This window comes from Larus michahellis, chromosome 10, assembly GCF_964199755.1.
Source record: "Larus michahellis chromosome 10, bLarMic1.1, whole genome shotgun sequence".
In the NCBI taxonomy this organism is placed as follows: Eukaryota; Metazoa; Chordata; class Aves; order Charadriiformes; family Laridae; genus Larus; species Larus michahellis.
This window is the reverse complement of record NC_133905.1, coordinates 480,155-502,814: the sequence shown is the minus strand read 5'-3', so window position 1 is coordinate 502,814 and position 22,660 is coordinate 480,155. Positions and strand designations below refer to the sequence as shown.

The 22,660-nt window shown below is 40.1% G+C and overlaps 1 protein-coding gene across 7 annotated transcripts in view; it reads right to left on the bottom strand.

Annotated features, from left to right (window-relative positions):
* CACNA1D (calcium voltage-gated channel subunit alpha1 D) overlaps positions 1-22,332 on the bottom strand; it is a 201,981-nt gene extending 179,649 nt beyond the window's left edge. For 4 of the 7 annotated variants that reach the window (XM_074603344.1, XM_074603345.1, XM_074603350.1 and 1 more), the window contains exons 1-3: positions 21,720-22,332; positions 19,208-19,526; positions 16,668-16,773 (exon numbers count right to left, since the gene is read on the bottom strand). In XM_074603344.1, the coding sequence (XP_074459445.1) occupies positions 16,668-16,773; positions 19,208-19,526; positions 21,720-21,756 (462 nt within the window). In that variant the 5' untranslated portion in view covers positions 21,757-22,332. The remainder of the gene's footprint in view (positions 1-16,667; positions 16,774-19,207; positions 19,527-21,719) is intronic. The other 3 variants (XM_074603346.1, XM_074603347.1, XM_074603348.1) reach the window with 1 other exon arrangement.
* Positions 22,333-22,660: the final 328 nt, after the last annotated feature.

Sequence of the window (22,660 nt, the reverse complement as noted above, 5' to 3'; positions counted from 1 at the left end):
ATTTTTGTCATTGAAATCTCACTATTTATAAAACTCCATTACTATGGGAAGAAAAACTGTATTAGGAAAAGCTATAGAATAAAATGCACGAGAATCCAATTATTTTGGTAGAGTGAATATATGTGTAAACATGGCTAACTTACAAATTAGGGAATCAATTCTCATAAATTTTTATCAACCTAACAGCTACTGACAGAGTAAATTCTATGTTGAAGCCATGACATTTATCAAAAATTAATCCACTGTGATTCTTCCCTCTGATTTTTTTAACAATTTTGCTGTAACGTGTACTCATCCGTAGGTTTTCAAAGCTGAGTGAGTTATTCTATCTTCTTCTGGGGAGCACAGACTTTGGTATTTAGCCATTAGCCTTAGGAAAGAGTTAACTAGATGCAATGAAGCATCCATAATAGAGTTAATACTACAAATCGCAAAACATAAACTTAAACTTAGGCAACCTTCTGATTTGAAAACAAGTACAGTAGTTGAATTATGAAGTTAGTTATTTAGAAAGGCAAGTTCTCTATACAATGTCCACACTCTAGGCTTGGCTTAAAAAAATACAAACCCTTGAGACTCTATATCATACTCAGAGTTGTAAGAATTCTAACATTTAATTAATTAGAATCTGAAAGCTGAAAACTGGTCTGCTCCATAGGAGTCAGGTATTTGCATGTGATCGTAAGACCACAGCAGTTTACCACTCATTAGTGAAGTCATTATACTTTAAGTGTTCGTGTTTAACGTGTTTTAACTGCAACTAAAATGCATTAATTTAAAACTTGAACAGCCATCAAAAAGGTGGCATAAGTTGATTCACTCTGTAACTGGAGCGTTTTAAGAGCACCACTCAATCATTTCTAACCAAATCAATACACAAAGAGATATAAAGACTGATTCCTATTTAGTTTAAGGATAAATAATAATTTTAAAATAAACATTTCAGTCTCAGTTTTATCTTCTAGATAAAATGATAAAATTCTTTAGTGAAATTTCTTCTTCATGAAATTTCTTTTTTCACCTACAAACCAAAGCTTTAAAAATCCATTTCCAGTGAAGCATCTTGCATCATTACTACTGCAAAGCTGTCAAACTGTTAAAATGCAGAAGAGACTCAAATCTTCAAGCAATGCAGCTTCATCCGTAACACACGGAAGTCCAGAACCTTTGACTTTTCCAAAAGAGAACTACATCTCGAAACAGAATAAGCCCTTTTAACTTCCCTAAGTCAAGATAAACGCCTATAGTTACCCCTTTTCATTTTTACAGGAACAAATACTCCACCACAAACTTAAAAAATTAATCACAGAATAGTAGGGGTTGAAAAGGACCTTCAGGGATCATCTAGTCCAACGCCCTACCAAAGCAAGCAGGTTGGACAGGAATGCATCCAGGTGGGTTTTGAGTATCTCCAGACAAGGAGACTCCACAACCTCTCTAGGCAGACTGTTCCAGTGCTACAATAATATATATAATACAGTAATATAGTAACATTCAAATTCAAGGATTCAACTTGAAAGATTTTCTTTCATCCAGTAGGGCTTTAACATGCACTACTCATGACTGGAGTAACAGCAAGTAGAAGTGAGGAAGCTTTTGCAACTTTGCAAGTCTTTGCTAAAATACACGATTACAGCTTCATAGGGTGCATCCTGAAATGCCCCTGCATACAGTAAACCCATGGACTTTAACGTCATGGACTTTTTTTACTCATGGTTACTCCTCCAAAGCTTCAGAGAAGAAAGGGTAGGAAAACTTTTGCTCTTATACCCTAAGATTTCCCTGTCTTGTCTTCACATACCGAGAAGGGGTTACAAATTGTACAACGCAGGAATGTTTCACGGTCACCTTACACGCTGAGTGCTGACCCTCTGTTGGAGTGTCTGGCACACTGAACACTGCCTGTCAGTTGAGGATATGCCTCCTCCAGACAAATGTGAGCCTGCATATCTGCCCCTTTCCCAGGAAACTGGAGTGTATCTGTTCTCAGTGATCTCCCTAATAGTTTAGTACAGAGCAGGCATCAGCACTATACTCTATCAGACTGGGAGTGTGCAGACAATGACTATGAAGAGACGTCCAAATCCTGTAAATTCATTGATAGCTGATGAGGTTACCTATCAGTTCACATCCTTCAAGGTTTGGTTCACAGAAAAACAGATGGGATTCCACCACTTGCCAAGACAAAAAGTTTGTTATTGTGGTGGAAATATCAGCTTGGAGCCTCCACTACCAGCTTTCTTCTCATGAAGAACAGGAAAAAGTGGAAAAAGGAAATGAGTAAACAACTAAGTGGAAAATAGGCTGAGTACCTGGACCTCTAGCACCCCAATTTGTCCTTCGCATTTGCCAGGAACTCATTTTGACATTACTGGCTAATAATAGGACAGGCTGTATATCTCAAACACAAACTCTCTGAAATGACATACTGGAAACAAGAGTCTGATACAAAATATTAAAGTTTTGTGGTATAAAATGGCCATACTCACTTGCATTTTTAATAGTTTGAAGAAGATTTAAAGATTTTTGTGTGTTTACACTTTTTCTTCCACATTCAGCAAAGATGTGGTTTACACATTTGGTAGAAAAGTTTGATGATCTCTCCTAGAAACTAAATCCTCTTCACAGGACTTATTTTTTCTGGCATGCACTTGTTTCTTTCTTTTCCCTGATTTATAAATAAAATTAAACACGCACACATTCATCTTACAAAAATAAATAAATTCTGCACTCCAAAGATCCTAAATCCAAATATTGAAGTATCTACGTGTAAAATTTTTTCTTTATTAGAGATGAAACTTTTGAGTAAGAACATTAGAAGTTTTGTACTTCTGTAAAAGCAAATTCAGAAGTATTTTATCGTTTTAGTAGTATTTCACAAAAGTTACATATCAAAGAAAATAACATTACTGTTTATGCCCCCTCCCTGGAAGTGTTCAAGGCCAGGCTGGATGAGACTGAGCAACCTGGTCTGGTGGGAGGTGTCTCTGCCCAAGGCAGGGAGGTTGGAACTTGGTATCTTTAAGGTCCCTTCCAATCCAAACCATTCTGTGATTCTATCTTTTTATACTAAGTGATGGAATACGGAATTTAAACTAACACTTCTGAACACAGAAACATGCTACCCAAAAAGATTGCGTTGGTCTTGCAACTTGAGGCTGACAAATGGGCCAATTAAGCCTTTGCCAGCATCACCACCTTGACTTAAAGATACTCTCTTTATAGGCAAAATAGGCATTTTCAAAGTACACTTTTCCAAAGTAATCTAGCTAGAAAATAACACATCTAATTTTCTTACATGTATAACCATATTCTTTAGAAATACATTTATATTGATAAATGTTGTATGAAGGACACTGATGCATCCTTTACAATTTATCACTTCTCTAACCATTAGAAAACAGCTATCGCACAGAAGCCCTTAAGCACAGGGCTTTAATCCATCTCTCTAAATACTTCCAGTATCCTCAGCCCAGAAATCTATAGTTTTCTTAACTCAGTCATCATGATCAATTTGCCTGAAGGTTACCTGCTAACACATTTGTATTTTGTTACCTCTACGCTTGTTTAAAGGCAAGAAAAAGACAATTCTAACATGCTTACTTAACCCTTCACTGGAAACCCTCCATTCACTGAACACCCACTCATGTCAAGGGCTCAAATCGCCTGTAAATCTTCCCCATATTTTCACTGGAATAGAACAAAGCATGTGCAAAACAATCTAGCATAGCCTTATCTTTGTTCAAAGAATGGGTCAAGCTCATTCAGATTATTTATTAAAACGTGCTGTGTCATACTACACTAAAACATACTATCTTTGTGTAGTTGCTCTTTCAAGTTCGCTTTCTTTCCATTAGCCCTTCCAATTGTTGCTTTTCTTCTGGTACTTTCTGAAGCAGTCTCATTCCCAAACATGGACAAAGGGGACAAGATCAACCCTTGCACAGAGTCCCTATGTGGACACTAATTCCAATAGTCAGTGCTTTTCATCCCCATCCCCCTTACTGTGCAACACAGCAGAAGACAGTTTATCTAATCCATGCTTTAACTGATTAGATAACTTTCCTGAAAGTTTCAGTGCAAAGAAGTCTCCAGAATTCTATTCTCCCACAACTTTTGTCTGAAATTCATTTCCTACCCTGCACTTAATGCCCTATTCCTCCTACTTCACACTTCTTTATTTCAAGCAGTAATTATTACAAAAATGAAACTTTTATTCACCTAGTTATTTGCTTAGTCCACAAACTAAAGTCCTTAAATGACTCCAGAACTTGCACTGACCAGTACATAAACAGAGGGGTACACACAACATCATGCAATGCATCAGCCCTAGCACTCATTGAGTAAAATGAGTACTAAGGTCCTGTATTTGAGCTTTCATACATTTAAAATAATTACTTGGGTCTAAGAAGTATATAATATTTGGATCAATAGTAACATTGCTATAAGGGTTTCTAGAAATATTCTTGTCATACATGTGTCACACAGTCATGCTAAAAACACCTTCAGTGGTACCACTCCCACCAGCTGGGCAGTTCACATGAGCCTATTTGTGAACACCCAAAACATGATGCTTTCTTTTGCCGTGTGCAATTTCTGATCAATGGGATGTTGCCTGCCTTGGTTTCATTCACGGATCACCTGTTCAAGGAAGTCACTGAACTTCCCACCAAACAAACACTGACGGATGCTTGTGCTACTAATATAACAAATAGAAGCTTAACATTACCATTTTCAGATACACATTAAACACCGTATGGAAGCTTACTGTATCTTCTGAGACATCTAACATTAACTCCCCCAAATTTCCTTTCCTACTGCTGTTTACCTAAATGTCACTGCTTTTGCTGTATCACTATGGAAACAGTGGCTGTTCCTTATGTTCCTATATTGCCACTACCAATCACTTTTTCTTCGCCAAAATGTGCTGCCAAAACAGTCTACATTCTCAAACTTAAAATACAGTCTCTGACAACAAAATTCACCAGAAAGCATTCACCAGAAAGTCAGGCAAACCATTTCCAAATAAAGACAAAATAAGAAACTGCTTTAGGAGAACTCCCTAGATCTCGTTCTAGTGTTCATGTGAACGCTATTGCCATATTTGAACATTTCACAGCCTCAAACTTGCTTTTCCTTTTGATATCCTTTTAGAGCAAAAAAACTGTTTTATAGGTGGGAAACTAAATACCAAAGAGGTAAATAGCCCGTCCAAGAACACACAAGAATTTAGGAGGAAACTAAAAAATTCAACGGCCATTTCTGAAGTTCTTGGCTAGCATCTTACCTACTTTCTCTTACCCTTTCCACTATGGCAACAAACCACTTTACTTCCTTAACCCACATAATTCAGTGTTCCTCGTAGAGGAGACAAGCAGTTCTGTAAGCATGAAAATTAATAAAGCCTCATCCCTACAGCCTGGCATTGGTTGATGAGTTTTGGTATGACATGTGGACTCCTGCTGCAGCCTGCCTTTGGGGGAAAGAGGGAACACAAAGTTTCTCTCTTCCTGTTCTCAAAAAACGTGTAAAAATAACTCGGAAATCTTTGTTTCTGCTGTATTTGTTTGAAATCAGATGCTCTCAGAAGTTACTGAGCTCAAAGAGATACACATATAGCATGTGACTGCAAAAGCTTCTCTTTTCTTTGCTTTTTTTGCCCCCTTTTTAATAGGAAGCTCCTGGAAGAACAACCTGAGCTACTACATCACAGCTTGTGGCCCATATATTTTTCAACCACATTGATAAATGCTCTCAGCCATACAGTGCTTAGGGAAAACACAGACGTGAGAAGCGGCTGATAGTCTTTTACTGCAGGAGACATAGTCTTTTAAAAAAAGTCACAAATCTAACCGATGCTGACAGACAAGGCCTGTGCATGCTCAGTCTACCTACGTGCAATCGGCATTAACTACGGGTCTTAAGCTTGCAAAGCCTCCAGCAAGTTTCAGAGTTCAGGGTAAGGTCTTCTTATTGTATTAAGAATACAGATGGCATGCACGTCTGGTCTTAAAATGCTCTTACACCAAACACATCCATGACAATGCAACATAAAACTGAATCGTTAGCCAGTAAAATAACATGGCCTCTGCTGAAACCATGTTTTACGGAATTTCATTTAAATGTGACAGTTTCATTATATTTAAGACAAAACGTAAAAATTTTTAAGTACCATTCAATTTGTTACTAGAACGTAGAGAAACTTTCTGTTCTATGCTGTGCCTTGAGAATTATGGCAGGCGAGGCACTTCAACAGGAGACAGAGGTAGCTGCATTGCACTATGAATGCAGGCCAGACACAGAGACTTTGTACCCTGAAGTATTCACCTTTCCTCTAGCAGTCAATCGGAGCACAGACTACAGTAAGCATCATTTAATGCTATGAGACTCTTAGGTACAGCTGGGTTAACCATTGCTCCTTTTTATTACTGATTTTTTTTCATTTAGTTTTTCTGAAGTCAGTGGAGTGAAGAGGTTTTGAGACCTTATTTTAATAAATTTATAAGCTCTACATAATTTGGTAGGTTGTTTTCCTTCAGCTTTTTCCTTTGCTATAGCAAGAAACTATTGAACAATAAAAGCTACCTGAACTCAGAACTTCTTGGGATGAAGATAAGCATATAATTACTTAAATATCATTTCATGATGAGTAACTGACTTAGGCCACACATCACTGGTATGTGTTTTAAAGGATTCTGGATGAATGTTTGAAAAAAAAAAAAAAAGTAATGGCATAATAAATCCATCAGAGTAAAAACTGCACTAACAAAATGTCTGATAAACATAATACAGCTTTGGGGTATTTGCTACTCAGTACCTTGGAAGGACCGCATTTTTCTGATTAGCTGAGTGGCATAAGATGTGATCTTGCTGGAGGCTGCTGCAGCCACCGTCAGCCAACCCAGAAAAATATAATTATTAAACTATTGAACATTTCTTATGTTTACGTTCTTACATTGCAAAAAGCTTTCCAGCCTTCATGCCATAGAAATGTAATTGTTCTGTACGCTCCTTTGTGTCACTGGGTCTTCTGCAAAATTTTACTGAAATGCAACCTGGTAGTTCAGTATGACGTATTTAAGCTGTCAAGTGTGATAAAATTCAACATACCACCTGTTTTTTATCATATGAGAAGGGGACAACTAGAAGAATTGGCCAAATGAATCTTTGGGCTGAACCACTTTCTTCAATTAAGATACATCAAATATTTGTTTCTTAGAAAATACGCAATAAAAATAAATTTGAGGATAAAGTTCTGATCTTCAAGTTCTTTGTCTAGCAATATCCCTTCTGCTATACTGACCAACACTGATCACAGTTTGTATTATGTGATTACTACAGTAACAAACAGCAAGATTCAGACATTATCAAAAAGTGTAATTTTACAAGTTTTCAAACTTGTAAGGAGCTCTCCACACACAGGAATCGTGACCACCGTGAAAATCATGTAATAGCAACAGAGGAGTTAGACACTGCCCAAAATTTTAGCCGTGCAACAAAATTGAAAATGTACTTGCATACTATCTTTTAATATTAAATAAGTGGAAAAAATCTTGGTTTGTAACTATATAAATGAATCCATGCAAATTGATCTGCTCATCATGTCAAGGTTTTATAGTACTATCAATCACTACAGTATTATTCTAGAATAATATTTCCTACTAACACTGAGCAGGCATATGATGTATCCTGGTCAGCTGTGTTGATTTTATTGAAAATGTTATCTTCATAGTTAAATTTTGAGCATAAATCTCAAATCTTTATTTATAGTTTGGTTTCAAGTGCTGAAGTCAAGCACCTAGGTTTCTGAGAAGAATCACACTCTGTTTCATCAAACCATTCTTCAAGACGAATGGAACTCTAAAAGCAGATTTCTTCATAAAAATTACTATAAAAAACCACAAACAGTGAGATGCTAATCGGTGCTACCAAGTGAATTTTATACAAGCAGAAGTAAGGGCATGCTCTGAAGGGGGAGGAGGGGAAATGATACTGTATTTGCAATTCATTAAATGAAAATTTTATTGCTGAGGATTACACAGTAACAAAATAAAAACAACCTAACATTGAAAAGCAAATCCATCCTAATTAACATTCTCCCACTATCACTATATACTCATTTAACTTTCCTTCATGGCCTGTCCTTCCACACAGCCCAGCAAAGGAAAGGTTTTGGTGCATGACAGCAGGATAAACAAATCTGAATTCTTGCAAAATGAACGGTAAATGAAATCATACATTCAATTGACCATCACTGAAAACAGTTTGTCACTTAAAGCCCAACAGATTAGAAAATACATTTTTGTTGATCTTAACAGCTACATGAGTCTTTCAAAGCACCCAGGGACTGGCTATTCAAAAGCACCCAGAACTTCTCCCTTTCTGCTCAAATTAAGCAAGCGAGCCTTGACCAGCACTTTCCAAAGCCACGGATCCAAACTCCAAGGTATTTCAAGACACAGTGCTCACATAAACACAGACCATATTTAATAAATAAACAAATAAAACCACAGTTCTCAATGCACAATACACTTCTTATATGAATCATGTTTTTAAAAGAAAGAATTCTAGGTTATGAAGAATACGGGTGTTAAAACAGATTTTATAAAGCAAATCCAAGCAATATTTATGGTAATCTACTTTTGGTATGGCACTGATACATGGCAACACGTAAAGATTCTGAATTTTATGTGTTCATTTTTTGAGAAAAAACTTCAGAAAATTTTCAGCGTTTCCTTTAGCATAGCAGCTATTATCAATTAATAAAACTGTAGATTCATATTTTGTTAAATTTACATGCTCAATATTGGAGCAAATTAGTAATTCACATGTTTACATACAGTCAGTAAATGGCTTTTATAATCTATGTTTGTTCATGTTTTTTTCAGAGCATTTAAAAATCAACTTTCAGTCTATGCCAAAAGTTTGTATGGTAAGTACGTATTTCTCCCACTCATCTTAAGTGTTCCCTTTAGATTTGAATTACAATTTTAATGTCAAATCTACTTTCCCACTTACCATTCAACTGGCATAGTAACTCATAAGATTATTCTGTGCATTTGGAAGTACATAGATTTACTTTTATTGTGACCAGTCTATACTTTAAAGTTTTGCAGGCATGCCTTTATCAAGCAGGGAGTAAGGGAAAAGAAGGGAGGGGGATCACCACTCTCCACAGCACAATTAAATCAGAAAAAAAAAAAAGCCTTCTACCAGTGCAGCACTATTCTGTTTGGGAGACTGACTTTAGGCTATAATAGAAAAAGAACTCTCTCTGGTGTATAATGTATCTCCCTAGGCAGTTTGCCAGTAATACACTACCAGCAAACCTTTTTAAGGAGAGACAAGCTCTTAGTAAGAACTCCCCACAGGAACAAGCTTGCAACTTTGAACATGGAAAAAACATTTCCTTTCAAACGGGAATGATTAAGTACATCTTTTTGTAAGGCCTTATGGTTTGGATATCTAAGAAGCTCTCTCCTGCATTAAAAGAAAAAAAATGGGAAATTACCTTTGCAGTGTCATTAACTGAAACCTGTAAAACTAAGTTGTGGACCTTCTCCTCATAACCTTGCACTCCAAACAGACATTTTTTTATCTGTGCTGAAGTAGCTAGATCCTAAGTTGTATTGCGGCACACAAAATAAAGAACAACGACTAGCCTATGTTATTCTCAAATTTCTACAAACCAAAGTGACCTTTCTACTAGTTGGAAATTGCCAGTCATCTTGGTCATATCTTTCAGGACCATTCCTTTTCCAGAGTGTGAAATAAAATTTCTGTTCCATTAACCCCTAGAGATGGGCTTGACACATGCAATTACAATTACCAAGAAAATTCAGGAGCTATTTCACACTACTGCTACAGTGCAAAGCAGACAGACTAGGCTGCAGGACAAAGTGGGTGTAAAACACTACCAACTCAGAATTTTCATCTATTTTGCAGAGGTGTGCATTACAACACAAAGGGAAAAAGTTTTCTAAATACATGATCTGCACTGACAGAATTCAAAGCAATCCATAATAATTCGCTAATGCACACTACTGAAAGTTTTGGGCTGCCAGTAATATTCAAATATTGAAATATGAAGATAGTGTTGAGTACAGCATTACAATATTTTTTAATAATTCCCTTACAGAAATGTCATCTATTAAGAAATTCTTGCAGTTGTGCAAAGGTTACTGATGCATACTGTCTCACCTAATAACCATCAAACAGCTTTACTATTAATTTTCAGAAAGACAAGTCGTGCTGCTCCAGTAGTTAAATAGTTACCAGGTTTTTTTGAATGAGAAAACAGATGTCAAGGTAATCAATGTAAATAAAAAGTAGCAGAAGAAAAATGATCAAAACTATCCCTCAGAGCATTTACATACACATATAGACACAAAAACCAATGAGAAGAAAACTCAACATTCGGGGTTTTTTTCAAAATTAAACTACTGACTTTCTTGCAGGCCCTCCTGGCCACTCATACGTAGAACTATAAATACATTTCACTGACCTGAATCGATATGCAACATAAAATTCCTGTGTTATATCAGTTACAATTAAATCCAGTATTTCTGAATCTTTTTTCAAATTAAACTTAATCACATTTTCCCTTAAAAAGAACCAACCCAGTACCTTTAGTACCAGTAGTTAGGTGCTTGGCTAAATACATACAAAACATTGCAATGTCTCCATCATGTTTTCCCATATGCAAAATGACGTATTTTCAGTAGAATCCAAATTATCTTGCATCTTTCCTGAAAAGTTTGCTTGGGTGACTTTTATGCCAGCTAGCAGATATATTAGGATAGAGCATTAGCTAAAAATCCAACGATAGAAAAAGATCAGAAACACAGAACATCTTCCAATCTAAGTAACTTTTTGATACTAAATGAGGGGAGAGAGACCCAGGCCTCTAAGACCCCTGAACTGAAAAAGTAAACACAGCAAAGACACTAGATATACATACAGGCCTTTCTAAAATACATCATAGAACATTTAGCAATTAAACACAATCTTTAGAATTATTTACTAAATGCAGTTAAAATTAGTAACATTCTACGACTATTTTCAGATAAGCTATGTATAGAGGATAACTGGGTGCAAGGTAAAAACCAACAACCTTTTCAATGGATGGATTAATTAGTCATATGGCCTTAGAACTGAATGAGTCATAAGGTTGCTAATGAGATAAGGACAGGAAGCCTGACACCTCTTAAGTCAAGAGTTCAACTGGTTCTTCTCAGAGTACTCCCCTGCTGTGCCCTAGATTGAAGGCACAACTAACAGTTCATAGAATCATAGAACCATTTAGGTTGGAAAAGACCCTTGGGATCATCAAGTCCAACCAGTTCAGGGATAACGCTGGCTTTCCTATTGTTGGAGGCACTGAAAGATCCACCTAAATCTACTTACAGAGGAAATCTTTGCCTGAAAGACAGGATGTAAACATTACCTTTCTGTAGCAGTGTCCCCCACTATGGCTCTCCCAGTCCCAACTGCCTGGGAGAAAGAAGAGAAGGTATCCAGGACCATCACCTGACCTGCTCTGCAAGCACAGGCTGGAGGGACCTTCTTTTAATGCAGAACCTCGCTCCTTGAGAGGTTTCACACTGACAATGGTAGTCAGAAACAAGGCTGAAGAATCCTGCTATCAGGGGCACAGAGTCCTGAATTGTCATTAGGTTCCAGCCCGTTATGCATTAGGGTCATGCCCTTTACTTACATGACTTTGCACTTGTGAATTTTTTGTAATTTATGCAACTAAGTCTCCCAAAATGCATAGGCTGTCAATCTCTTCTCAAGTAGGACAGCGTCACCAGTGAAAACCTTCAGGGTCTAGTCACAAGAGATGTAGCACACTCAAAGCAGACTCAGACTTCAGGGGTGTACTTTTCATAGACTCTGTATGGATGGATGCCTTCTCATTGCTCACATTTACTTATTAAAAAAAAGGGAAGAAAAAGAATAACCAAAAACGTCTTGATTGTGGCCAAAATCCAGAATTGTACTGTGCCAGCCTGCCTGCACACTATAAAGTAAGCAGCCCAGTGCTAGTCAGACCAATCGGAAAGTCAATAGGAGGCAAAGCACAGGAGAACAGAACATGGCACAGCAGGATGATACAAGAAAGAAAAATTGAGGTGGGAGAGTGAGATACAGCAAAGCATGCTGCAGAAGAGGACAAACAGAAGAGTAAACACAGAGGGAAGCTAGAGGGCAAAGACAAAAGATAACAAGAAAGAAATGAGTGAGAAGTTAACAAAGACATGAAGGGAAATAACATACCACAGATGGGGAAAAAAATGGAAAAGACAGAAACAGAAGACAGATACATCCAGGAAACCCTTCCTGCCAGAAACTGCTTCTTATCAAGCTGAGACAAGAAACACTGCCTAACGAAGAGCTGAATCAAGCATGGAAGGTTCAGATCACCTGAAACTTCTGAAGGCAGATGAAAGAAACTACATTAAAATATGAAGTAGTGAGCTTATGAGGATTTTCATCCCAGAGAACACTGTCCCTCTTCTGCTTTAAGAGAAAAATAACTTCTCTGGTTCAATAGTAGTTTCACCCATTTACTTACAGAAGAACACTAATTAATTATTAATTAAGTAGAATTCAGGATCAAGTTAAATAGCTGGTTTTGAAGTTCATTAGTCTGTATTACAAACTATGCAGTATAGAAAAGCATCAGAGAACCACTCCAGTCAAAGTGCCCCTCCTACCACACACCAGACACACAGGTCAAGGTGTTTTAGACAAAGGATTAGATAAACTTTCCCAGAACCCAGGACTGTAACACCAGCAAGCAGTCAAGCACAGTCCAGTCTGAATTTAACTCTACACTTCTGCTTTGTTTGAAATGCATTGTTTTGTATGACCCAGTACTAACACATCATTCTTGAGAGAGAATAAGGACGACCATGAATCCACTGTGCAAGAAGACAGCTGTAGTGCACCCTTCTGCTCTCAGAGAAAGGCAGAACAGAAATTTAAGCTTATCTACTCAGAAGATGACAAGGCAGACAAAAAACTAGCAACGAAAGGGACTCCTATCATACAACACCAGTGGTTATCATCTGCTTAACTGAGTCACTGATATCATGAAGAAACCTTTCTTTGCTTCCTTAAGTTATCCTAAGTATCTCATAGCATGCTGCTGGCTCTACCACAAAAACTTCAATAATCACAACTTGCATATCAGCAAAGATGAGTGACCAACACAGGAACACACAATTGTCCCATCCTTACACTTAGCTTGCACTGTCAATTTTCTATAAACTCTACTGTTCCAAAAACACGGGTGTCGAACCTTCTCACAGACACCTATCTTAAGATACTTAAGACTAAAAACTGACTCATATTCAAGGATAAAAGATAGCCAAGATACATCCTATTTTTTTAAAAAATACATAAAATATGCATACATGTGGTTTGCTATTTCTCTTAAGAGACATCTACCTGTTTCTTAAAATGTTTGTTATATTTTTGGTTAATTTGTGCTAAAATTTCTTTTGCCATTACTACTGCAACATATGGCTGACTTGTGTTGATTAGACACAACACGTTGAAACATTCATGAAGCTCACTCACAGCTCAACCAGTGGTTACCTGGCTGACATATGGTCAGCGTTTCACTGGCTCAGGCACAGGTGAAGACAGACTCAGAAACTGTACCTCAGGTTTCTCTTACAAGTCTTGGAAATTCCATCACACAGAAGCTGTCTTCTAACATCCCATCGCAAACAGGAATGAGTACCTGTTCTGCATGTGTACCCTTGGATTGAGGTTGCCATTGCAAACTTCTTGAAGTCATAAAGAATGAACACTTTGACTGCTCCAATTCTCATATATGCAAACAGTCTTCTCCCTAGCCCAAACAAAACTGGAAAAGTTTCCATTTCTAGTTCCCACTTACCAGTATTCCACTGGTTTTTGCCCTCTTGTACCATTGCTTCCTCCTTCCATGGCTGATTACAAATTATATATATTTTGTATTCGAAAAAAAAACCAAAACACATGCATAAATATTCTTTTGTTTACAAATTAAAAAAAAACACGAGCCAGTTCAGCTAGCTGATGGAAAGCAATTAATCTATTCAACTCAATGAAGCAACATCGATTTACCCCCTGAGAACCAAGCCCTAGATATAATACCCACATGCAAACTAAAATTTATAAAGCTGAACTTCTAGGGTTTACATAATGAGGAAATGAAGGCACTGGAGGCAGACCATGTTCCTGTTCCTCACTGTGGTCTCTCCCCCCAAGGCTCTAAATGACCCAAGTGCTGCAATCTGTACAGTGCCAATGGATGCCTGTGTCCAGAGAGAGGAAAGGGGGGAGAGGAGGCTGTGGGGTTGAGAGGACCAAACACTGGGCTGGAAGGAAAGAGGAGATTATCTTCTTTTTCTCAACTTTTGAACTTGAATTCAAGACAGAACGGGGTACAGTCTCCTAGCAAGATCAAACTGGCAGTGCAGGGCTCATAAAAGACAAACATGTCCACATGCAGGGGGTTAAAATCCTACCAAACCTGTTCATAGGATTTAATACTGATTTTTAAGATTTGGCCTGTTTTTCAGACCAGTATCACAAAAGATGTGAACATTATTCAACAGAACAATCCCCACTTCTACTATAAGACAACTGACAGCCCTCCCTCTCAAACATGTATCTACACATACATGTCAAGCATCTGGAAATGGATGCTCAAGCAGGTTCCCAAGCAAGCCTTAAGATTTCTAGCTCAGCTCTTCTATTATATTCCCTCACAGTACACTTGAATCCACACTAAGAGTTCAACAAAGGAAGTGGGTCTACAGCAGGAAAAATTTCAGTGAAATAGCAGAGGAAGAGACTTGAACCCAGACTACTAGTTAGTGTATTTCATGATGCAGAACCTTAGTCCTAAGAAAAACCAATGCTGATCATTCCAGAACTACTTATTTTATGAGAAGATCAGGCACACAGGATGTGCCTGTATGATCCCTTAGTGTGCTCAGATCTGTCCCAGCACCTCAAAGTACGCTGTCAGGATAAACTCTGTTCTTTGAGTAAACTTAGTGGAATTACTAAACCATCAGACCAAACAGGATGAAGATTTAAATGGGAATTTGAGAGAATTTAAATGGTCAATTAAACTTCATATACACATAATTGGGGGTGTTCAAGACACTTTCAACTTAAAACTTATAAGGATCTCTTACTAAAAAAAAAGAAAAAGTAATTTATTTTTACTTAGACTAACTTGGCCAGATTAGATAAAACCAAAAGCCATCAAGGATGAAAATGTCCGTTTCTTTCTAAATACTAGCACATTGTAGAATTAGGTCAGAAATACCAGACGTTAGCCTAACAAACCTAATGCTAAAAACATTTCTTTCAAAATTATTAGCCTCTGACACAAGTAACTGCTTTACCCTTTTCATGTAATGCTTTATGAAACTGGTTATTAGCAGATCTCTTGGTGGACTGACAGCTATGGAGATCTGTGCCCTGAATTTCTCAGGGGGAAAGAAAAAAAAAAAAAAGGAGAGATAAAGACTGTTGGTTGGCTAGATACACAGCTGCAGAAATCATTCTTTACATTGACCTGAATTATTCTGCCTTTCGCCAGCATTTTTTATTGTCCGTATTTGCTTAATCTTGATAAACAAAAAATACATAAACTGGGTCATACGCACAGAATCATTACTTTTAGGAAAATAAACAAGCTTACACACCACAAATTACACAAAAATGTTCATAAATAGAAGACCCCGTATCAACCCTAATTTTCCAGGTAAATAAATCCAAAATTACCTACTTACTGGTATCCAATTCTTTATTCCGTGAACAAACTTCCCCTCCCCCCAAAAAAGTCACATGCACATTTTGAATGCACAGGACCACTGAACTTCACTGACTATTTCAATGTATTTAATATAAAAAATGAAATTATTGCAACGTAATTCACTGTCACGTGTAAGCCTGATAGCCTTTATAAGTTTTAATAGGCAATTAAAACAAAATTAGTTTTCATTATATATTTTCAAGCACAACACTAGTATACTATTTTCAATTGAAGAAATACATCTCTACACACTGCCTACTGCCATACCATCCCTTTTTTGAAAGATCACTTATACCAGCAGTGACTGCTTTTAAGATTCACATTGATGTTCCTATCGCTTTAAAACGTATTAATGTAAAATTTCCCACCATTGCCTCATTAAAAACTAAAATATCTAGTAAAATACATAGCTAAATAACACCATTAAAAATTGAAAACAGACAAGTATACTAGGAAAGGCAGTAAAACTTTAGAAGGACCAAAACAAGTGCCAGAAACACAATAACAGCTAGTAAATACATTTAATTGATATAAGTGATAGAAATTCAAATTAAAGTTTTTATACCACATAGATATACATGCAGCATGATGTTAATGTACGGTCCCCTCCAAAGGATCTCACCACTGAAGAAACTTATTTTTAACACATAAGGGAGCACATATTAAAAATGAAAAAAACCCCAAAGTAATTCCATGTACATTTTAAAGTATCGCTATACACCAATTTATTTATTTTTTTACTAAAATTACCTATACTTAATACAGTCTCAAACACTAGCATCTCATCAAGTTAAAAGTATAGCAAACACATACAAAATAAAAACTCAAGAGTACTTACCAAATTATGATTAGTTGAATTCGAATCATCTTCTGGGAATGGGATGTAAACAGCTAAGGCCACACAATTGGCAAAAATAGACAGTAGTATAAATATGTCAAATGGTCTGGAAAATCCTGTTAAGGAATTCATGAATTACAAGTATCTACAAACTTTTAAGTCTAGTTCTCCTTTCAGCATCAACACTCGTAAAACAAGTCTTACTTTTAAGGCAATCTTCTGACTGATAACTGTGACGAACACTTCATCACCTTTAGTTCTATCACTATACCATATTATTTTCCGTCACAGTGATCTTTCAACGTCGTCTTCTTTTTGGAAAAAAAAGAGAAAACTATTACTCTTGCTGCCACAGAGCAGTTTAGATTAAATTCCAGAGATGAATATAATTATACACTCTTAAATCAATACATGGGTCATCATGACAGGTAAGGAATACTTATTGAGCTGTTCTGTCCTCATATGCTCGCATAAGTTTTATTAATCTTAACAGAAATGTGTTTGTCCAAAGGAGGAAAATCATTGGGGACCCAGTTTGTAGTAGGATATGAGAAAGATTCCCAGCAAATCACAACTGTTCTCCTGTATGAGACCTGGAAAGCAGGAAAATTCTGAGCCCCTCTTCATGTCTCTGACAGCTGGACTCCTCAACAATTTTGCTTTGGCCAAGACAGAGTCATGCATACTGAGAGGTTATAGGCTTTCACACTGACAATAGCATGAATTGATGTTACACTTTTTATACCTTATCTGGATGACAGCAGTTGAAACCTGGAGATACCTCTTGTCTTCCAGAAAGAAAAATATTTCTTAAAATTCACAGCTATGAAGTTCATCCTTCAGTATATCTTTAATTTGCCTTTCCCCCGAAGTATTTCATTATTTTCTTGTAACTACAAACACGGAGGCACCCAGATGAACCTACGTGTGGAAATTTGGAAAGGGAGCAGTTGGGGCTTTACATATGGTTTTTGACATCCTTTCCTCAATTCAACACACAACTTCCTGACACACGTCCGTAAAAGTTCCATAAAAGACTGAGAGAAGAATACTGAATATACTCAATGGAACAGTACTGAATATACTTAAAACCATATTTTTGTCAGTTTAAAATATTTTTCCTGGAAAAAAAAAAACTACAAAGCCCATATGCCCTGTAAGATCTGTTAAATTTTGTTGGCCTACAAAAAGTTTGTCACCTCAAGGGCTGAGTTTATGTTCACAAAGCTTAACAACATCAACAGCTGCTATGTTGCGTACAAAATGAAGTTACAACACACATCTTAACATGTGGCATTCTCAAGTATGAAATAAACAAAAGATACCAGCACAAAACTGACAACCTTGTTTTATGGCGTAGTGCTACTGGGACAAATTCTGCCCTGAGTTACTCTCCCCTAGATCTATAGCAATTTCATTTAACTGACCTTAGCCAAGGAGAGGCCAATTTACTGAAATTAGTTGGATTTCTACCAGTTTAAATGAAAGAAGGATTTGTTTCACTATCTTTAATTTGCAATTGAATTATGTTCAAAGAACTGAAAAAACCAAACCCTATAAATGAGTAACAGTTCCTACTGCCAGGTTGGCTGTTCTGTTTTAAGTAACAAAATGACTTTTACCTCAAGTAATCTACTCTTTTGAACAGCTGTTTCCCATTACAGGGATGTTGCTACGGCTAACATTTTTCTCCTTGTACCTCAACAAAACTATTTTCTGTTTCAAACCTTTTCTTGAGAATTAAATAATATACCAAATCAACGTGCTAGCAGTTCTGCCGACGAAATCCACATACTTCCACATCACCATCAAGATAAAGCAATCCTTCCCAGCATACAAGTTATCATGAATACAGGCCAGTACATCTGATTCCCCAATTACAGAAGTACATGCTTCCAAATATGTTTGGTGGTAGATATATGTGGTAAAAAAGTACAGAAGATTAGTATCTTTCAGAGACTTGTATGTACTTAGAGTGAGTCCTTGGCTTAACTAAAAAAATCTTCCCTACTTTTAGCAGTTGGAAAAATAATCTTTTTTTAAAAGACTTCTACATCTGACTCATTTGCCCTAACGGCAATACACCAAAGTGCAATATGGAAGACATAGGTCTGACATCTTGGGTCATCTCCCAGTTAACACTGCTAGATGTACTCCTCTCCAATCAACCTGATTTGGAAGGGCAACAAACGGAATACAGAGATTTGCTGGAATATAATGTAAGCTTGTAACTTCAAAAACTTCTGAAAACATTCCCCCATCTCCTCCAAGAAAAAAGGAACAGCTATGAGCTCTTCTCTGACTTTGAACGACTTCAGTAAAATGATATTCTGTGTCATTATGAGACAAATTAGGAGGCTATCTTTAACACTAATTTAAGCAAAATTAACTACCATCAACATTAACGATAGTTATCCACACATGCAAGTGAACTAACATGTTAGCTGTGATGCTGTAAGAGATGCTCTAAAACAATCCCCTTGATACATTCAAAAAACCCAAGGAACAGATTGTCAAAACAAAACTGCATCAAAGGATACTTCCATTCTACTAGACTAATGCAGGCTCTTCGTATTGGGTTGTTGAGGGATAAACAGAAAAGGGCACGGGGTGGCCGACTATTAGATGTATTACCCTGTTTTTTGCTCTTGGCATATTGCTGGCGTTTTCTTTGGGACAGCGATCCTACAGGCTGGGCTGTGGTGGTACTCATATTTTGGGCAGCCTTTGCTTGTCTAGCAGCATCAATTGCAGCTTGCCAAGATAGAACAGTTTGCTTGGATGGTGCTGAACTGTTTGACTGAATAGCTGGTCCGTCACCAGGGAGAGGAATTCTGGTGCTACTTGCATAGTTCACCTCTGTGGGACAAAAAAAAAAAAAAGTACTTGGTTATTTTTTTAATGCTAAAACATGTCACGATATTTCTGACAAAAAGATTATTTTAAGACCTCTTGGCAGTATGATGCTTCCATTACATATACTACAGAACACAAGAGTATCCGCATATATATGTATATGATTGAACAGTAGCAAAAAAATGCCCAGGTATCAGTATTACAACTTTCAGTTTAATGCAAGCACCAAGACACAAACACTTCACGTTTTGATTCTTCCACTTGCTGCGTTTCTTCCTAACTGGATGACAGCTTTCCTGCTACCATGTTTATCCAATGAAACATAGCTACTCCTTAAGATCAACTTTGCCGTAGTACCTTAGCATTCACTATTTTCTCACTTCATTTTGGTCAAAAGAGTAGTTGTTTAAAATTCTTACACATTATTCGATTGAGAATAATCAACACGGGGGGAAGGAAGTCCTGTAAGCAAGTTAAATCTTGCCCTATTCTGCATTCTTAAAGAAAAATGCGTGGATGCCTCCCACAAGTGAAAAATCCAATATTGTCTGCTGATAAACACGTTTAGAAAGCACTGGTATCTTTCACACTAGAAATTACAACCGTGAAACCACTGTAAAGGGATGGGGTTTGGTTTTGCTTTTTCACAAAGATTTCAAAAATAAACTGCCCCTTCCAAATAATAATAAAGTCCTCTATATTCAGATGACAGCAAGGAAGGCAAAACACCACCTCCTCGCAAGGATCTTTCCCCGCGAGCTCTCTGACTAGAGCAACGGAGTCTACTCCTACATGCACCTGTAGGAAGGAGAGACTCCCGAGTGAAGTGCAAAACTTGAAGATGCCTCGGTGGGGAGAAAAAAAAAATAAAAATGGAGGAACACCCGGCACAATATACGTGCAGGGAATTAGGGCTGGCGGGCGGCATGACTGTGACATGGATCTACACAGGCAGGAGAGGGAAACGGCTCCCCAGCCACCACTGATCGTCAAAGAGGGGACAGACACAAAAAGCACACCCCTTTTTTTTTTTTTTTTTTTTAGACGGGGGGGGCGGGAGGACACAGCAACAACGAGAAAGACGCGAGAGCCGCGAACACGGGTGAGCGCGGAGGAGCCCGGCCTCAGCCGCCGCCGCTTCCCGCCGCCCCGCTCCGCTCGCGCCCCTGCCCGCGCGAGGGGCGGCCGCGCGGCGGGGGCACTAAGATGGCTCCCCGGGATGGCGGCGGGGCGAGGCGGGTCACTCCCCGCGCCCTCGCCCACGGGGGCGGCCGAGCTGCTGCGGGCACCCGGCACCAGCGCGGCGAGCGCTGGCCAGCGGCGGGCGGGCGGCGCATCAACAGCTGGGTGACACGGAGGGCAGCGCCGACGCGGGGGTGGGCTGGCACCGGGGGGGGGGGGGTGTGCATTTTATCTCCAACATTTTTCCGGAGCGTCTCTGCTCTCCCCTGCCGCCTTTTTTTTTTTTTTTTTTTTTTTAATAAAAAAGCAACGGCACGGCCATCTCCTCCGCCTTCCGCCTGCCCTTTGGGATGCCATGAAAACGTGGCTCGGCGCAAATAAGCCGCCCACCCATCCATCTATCTATCCACCGTCTTTATAAATCAATACTTGACAGGGAAACAAAGCCCGGGGGCCTGCCTTCCCCCGGCAGGGGCAAACCCCCAAACTTACTGCTAATTGAGGAGGGAGTAATCATTTAAAAACAAGAGCGGGGGATGCGGCGGGGATGAAGGCGGAGCGGCCCCGGCGGGGCAGCGGGCCGAGCCTAGCGCGCCCTCCGCCCGGCCCGCACCCCTCGCTGCCCTCCCGCCCCGGGGGAGCCGCGGCAGCCGGCGGGTTTATCCACGATTACACAAATAAGAGGGAAAGGCAGAGCAAGCCGCGTCCTCCCCCCGCGGCGCGGACGGCTGATATTAATGGCCCCGGGGCAAGAGACAGACGCACATAAACCCGCTCCCATGTTGGTCACACGCCGAGGGCACCACCTGAGCTCGCCTTCACCTCACCCCCTGCCCCCCTCGAACCCAGCCGCCCATCTCTTCCCCATCCCAAACCCACCCCCCATCCTCAACCCCTTCCCTAATCCCCCCCAATCCCCGACTCCCAAATCCCTCACAAATCCTCCCCCGCTCCCCCCTCCCTCCCCTCAGCCCCGGGCACGCCGCTGCCCTTGCTGGGCGCTCCGGCTCTTACCTTCTGGGTGCTGCTCGGGCTGCTGCTGGTGGTGCATTATTCTCACTTTCTCCAGCGTGTAAGAGGAAAACGGAAAAAGAAAAACCCAAAACCCCACGAAAGGGCAGATTCGCCCCCCACCCCACCCCGAGCCAGGTGTGCGCTGCCCCCTGCGCTCCCCGCTACCCGACCCCCATGGTAGTGACTAGCGACGCGCGAGGGGCTGCTCCTCCTCCTCCTTCTCCTGATGCTTCGCCGCTGCCAAATCCCTCAGAGTTTGGGCCAACATGACACTCACATCCGGGTGACACGGGATCTCTCCATCCCTAGCAACCCGGCTGCTGCCGCCGCCGCCTGCTCCTCAGTCCCCCTCCTGCCGCTGCCTGCTCCTCCTCAGTCCCCCTCCTCCTGCTGCCGCCCGCTCCTCAATCCCCCCCTCCTCCTGCCGCCGCCACAGGGTTAACTCCCTCGCTGCTGCCACCGCCACCTGCTGCTGCCGCGGCCGGGCGGGGGCGCGGAGCCGCTCTCTAATCGCCTGGAGCTCCGGCAGCCGCAAATAGAGCTGCCGCCGCCGCCTTAACCCCTCTGCTGCCGTCTTAAGCCCCTCGCCGCCGCGTTGCCGCTCCCGCCCCACACGCCGCCTCGCGGGGCTCCCGCCCCTCAGCCCTCCCCTCAGGCACCGCCGCCCTTCAGCCGCCCCGTCCCCTCAGGCCGCCCGGCGCACCTCGGCCCTCTCCCCGCCCGTCCCACGGGCGCTGCCCCGCACGCCGGGTACCGGGACACCACCGAGACGTGAGCGGCTTCAGCGTCTCCCTCTCCACGCACGACCGCGTCCCTCGCTATTGACGCCTCTACCGGGTCGGTACGACCTGCACCGTCCACCCTGCCCGCACCGTTCCCACACAGCGCGCTCGCGCTCTTCCCGCCTCCGCTCCGCGCCTCTCCGCGCCCTGCGGCCTCCG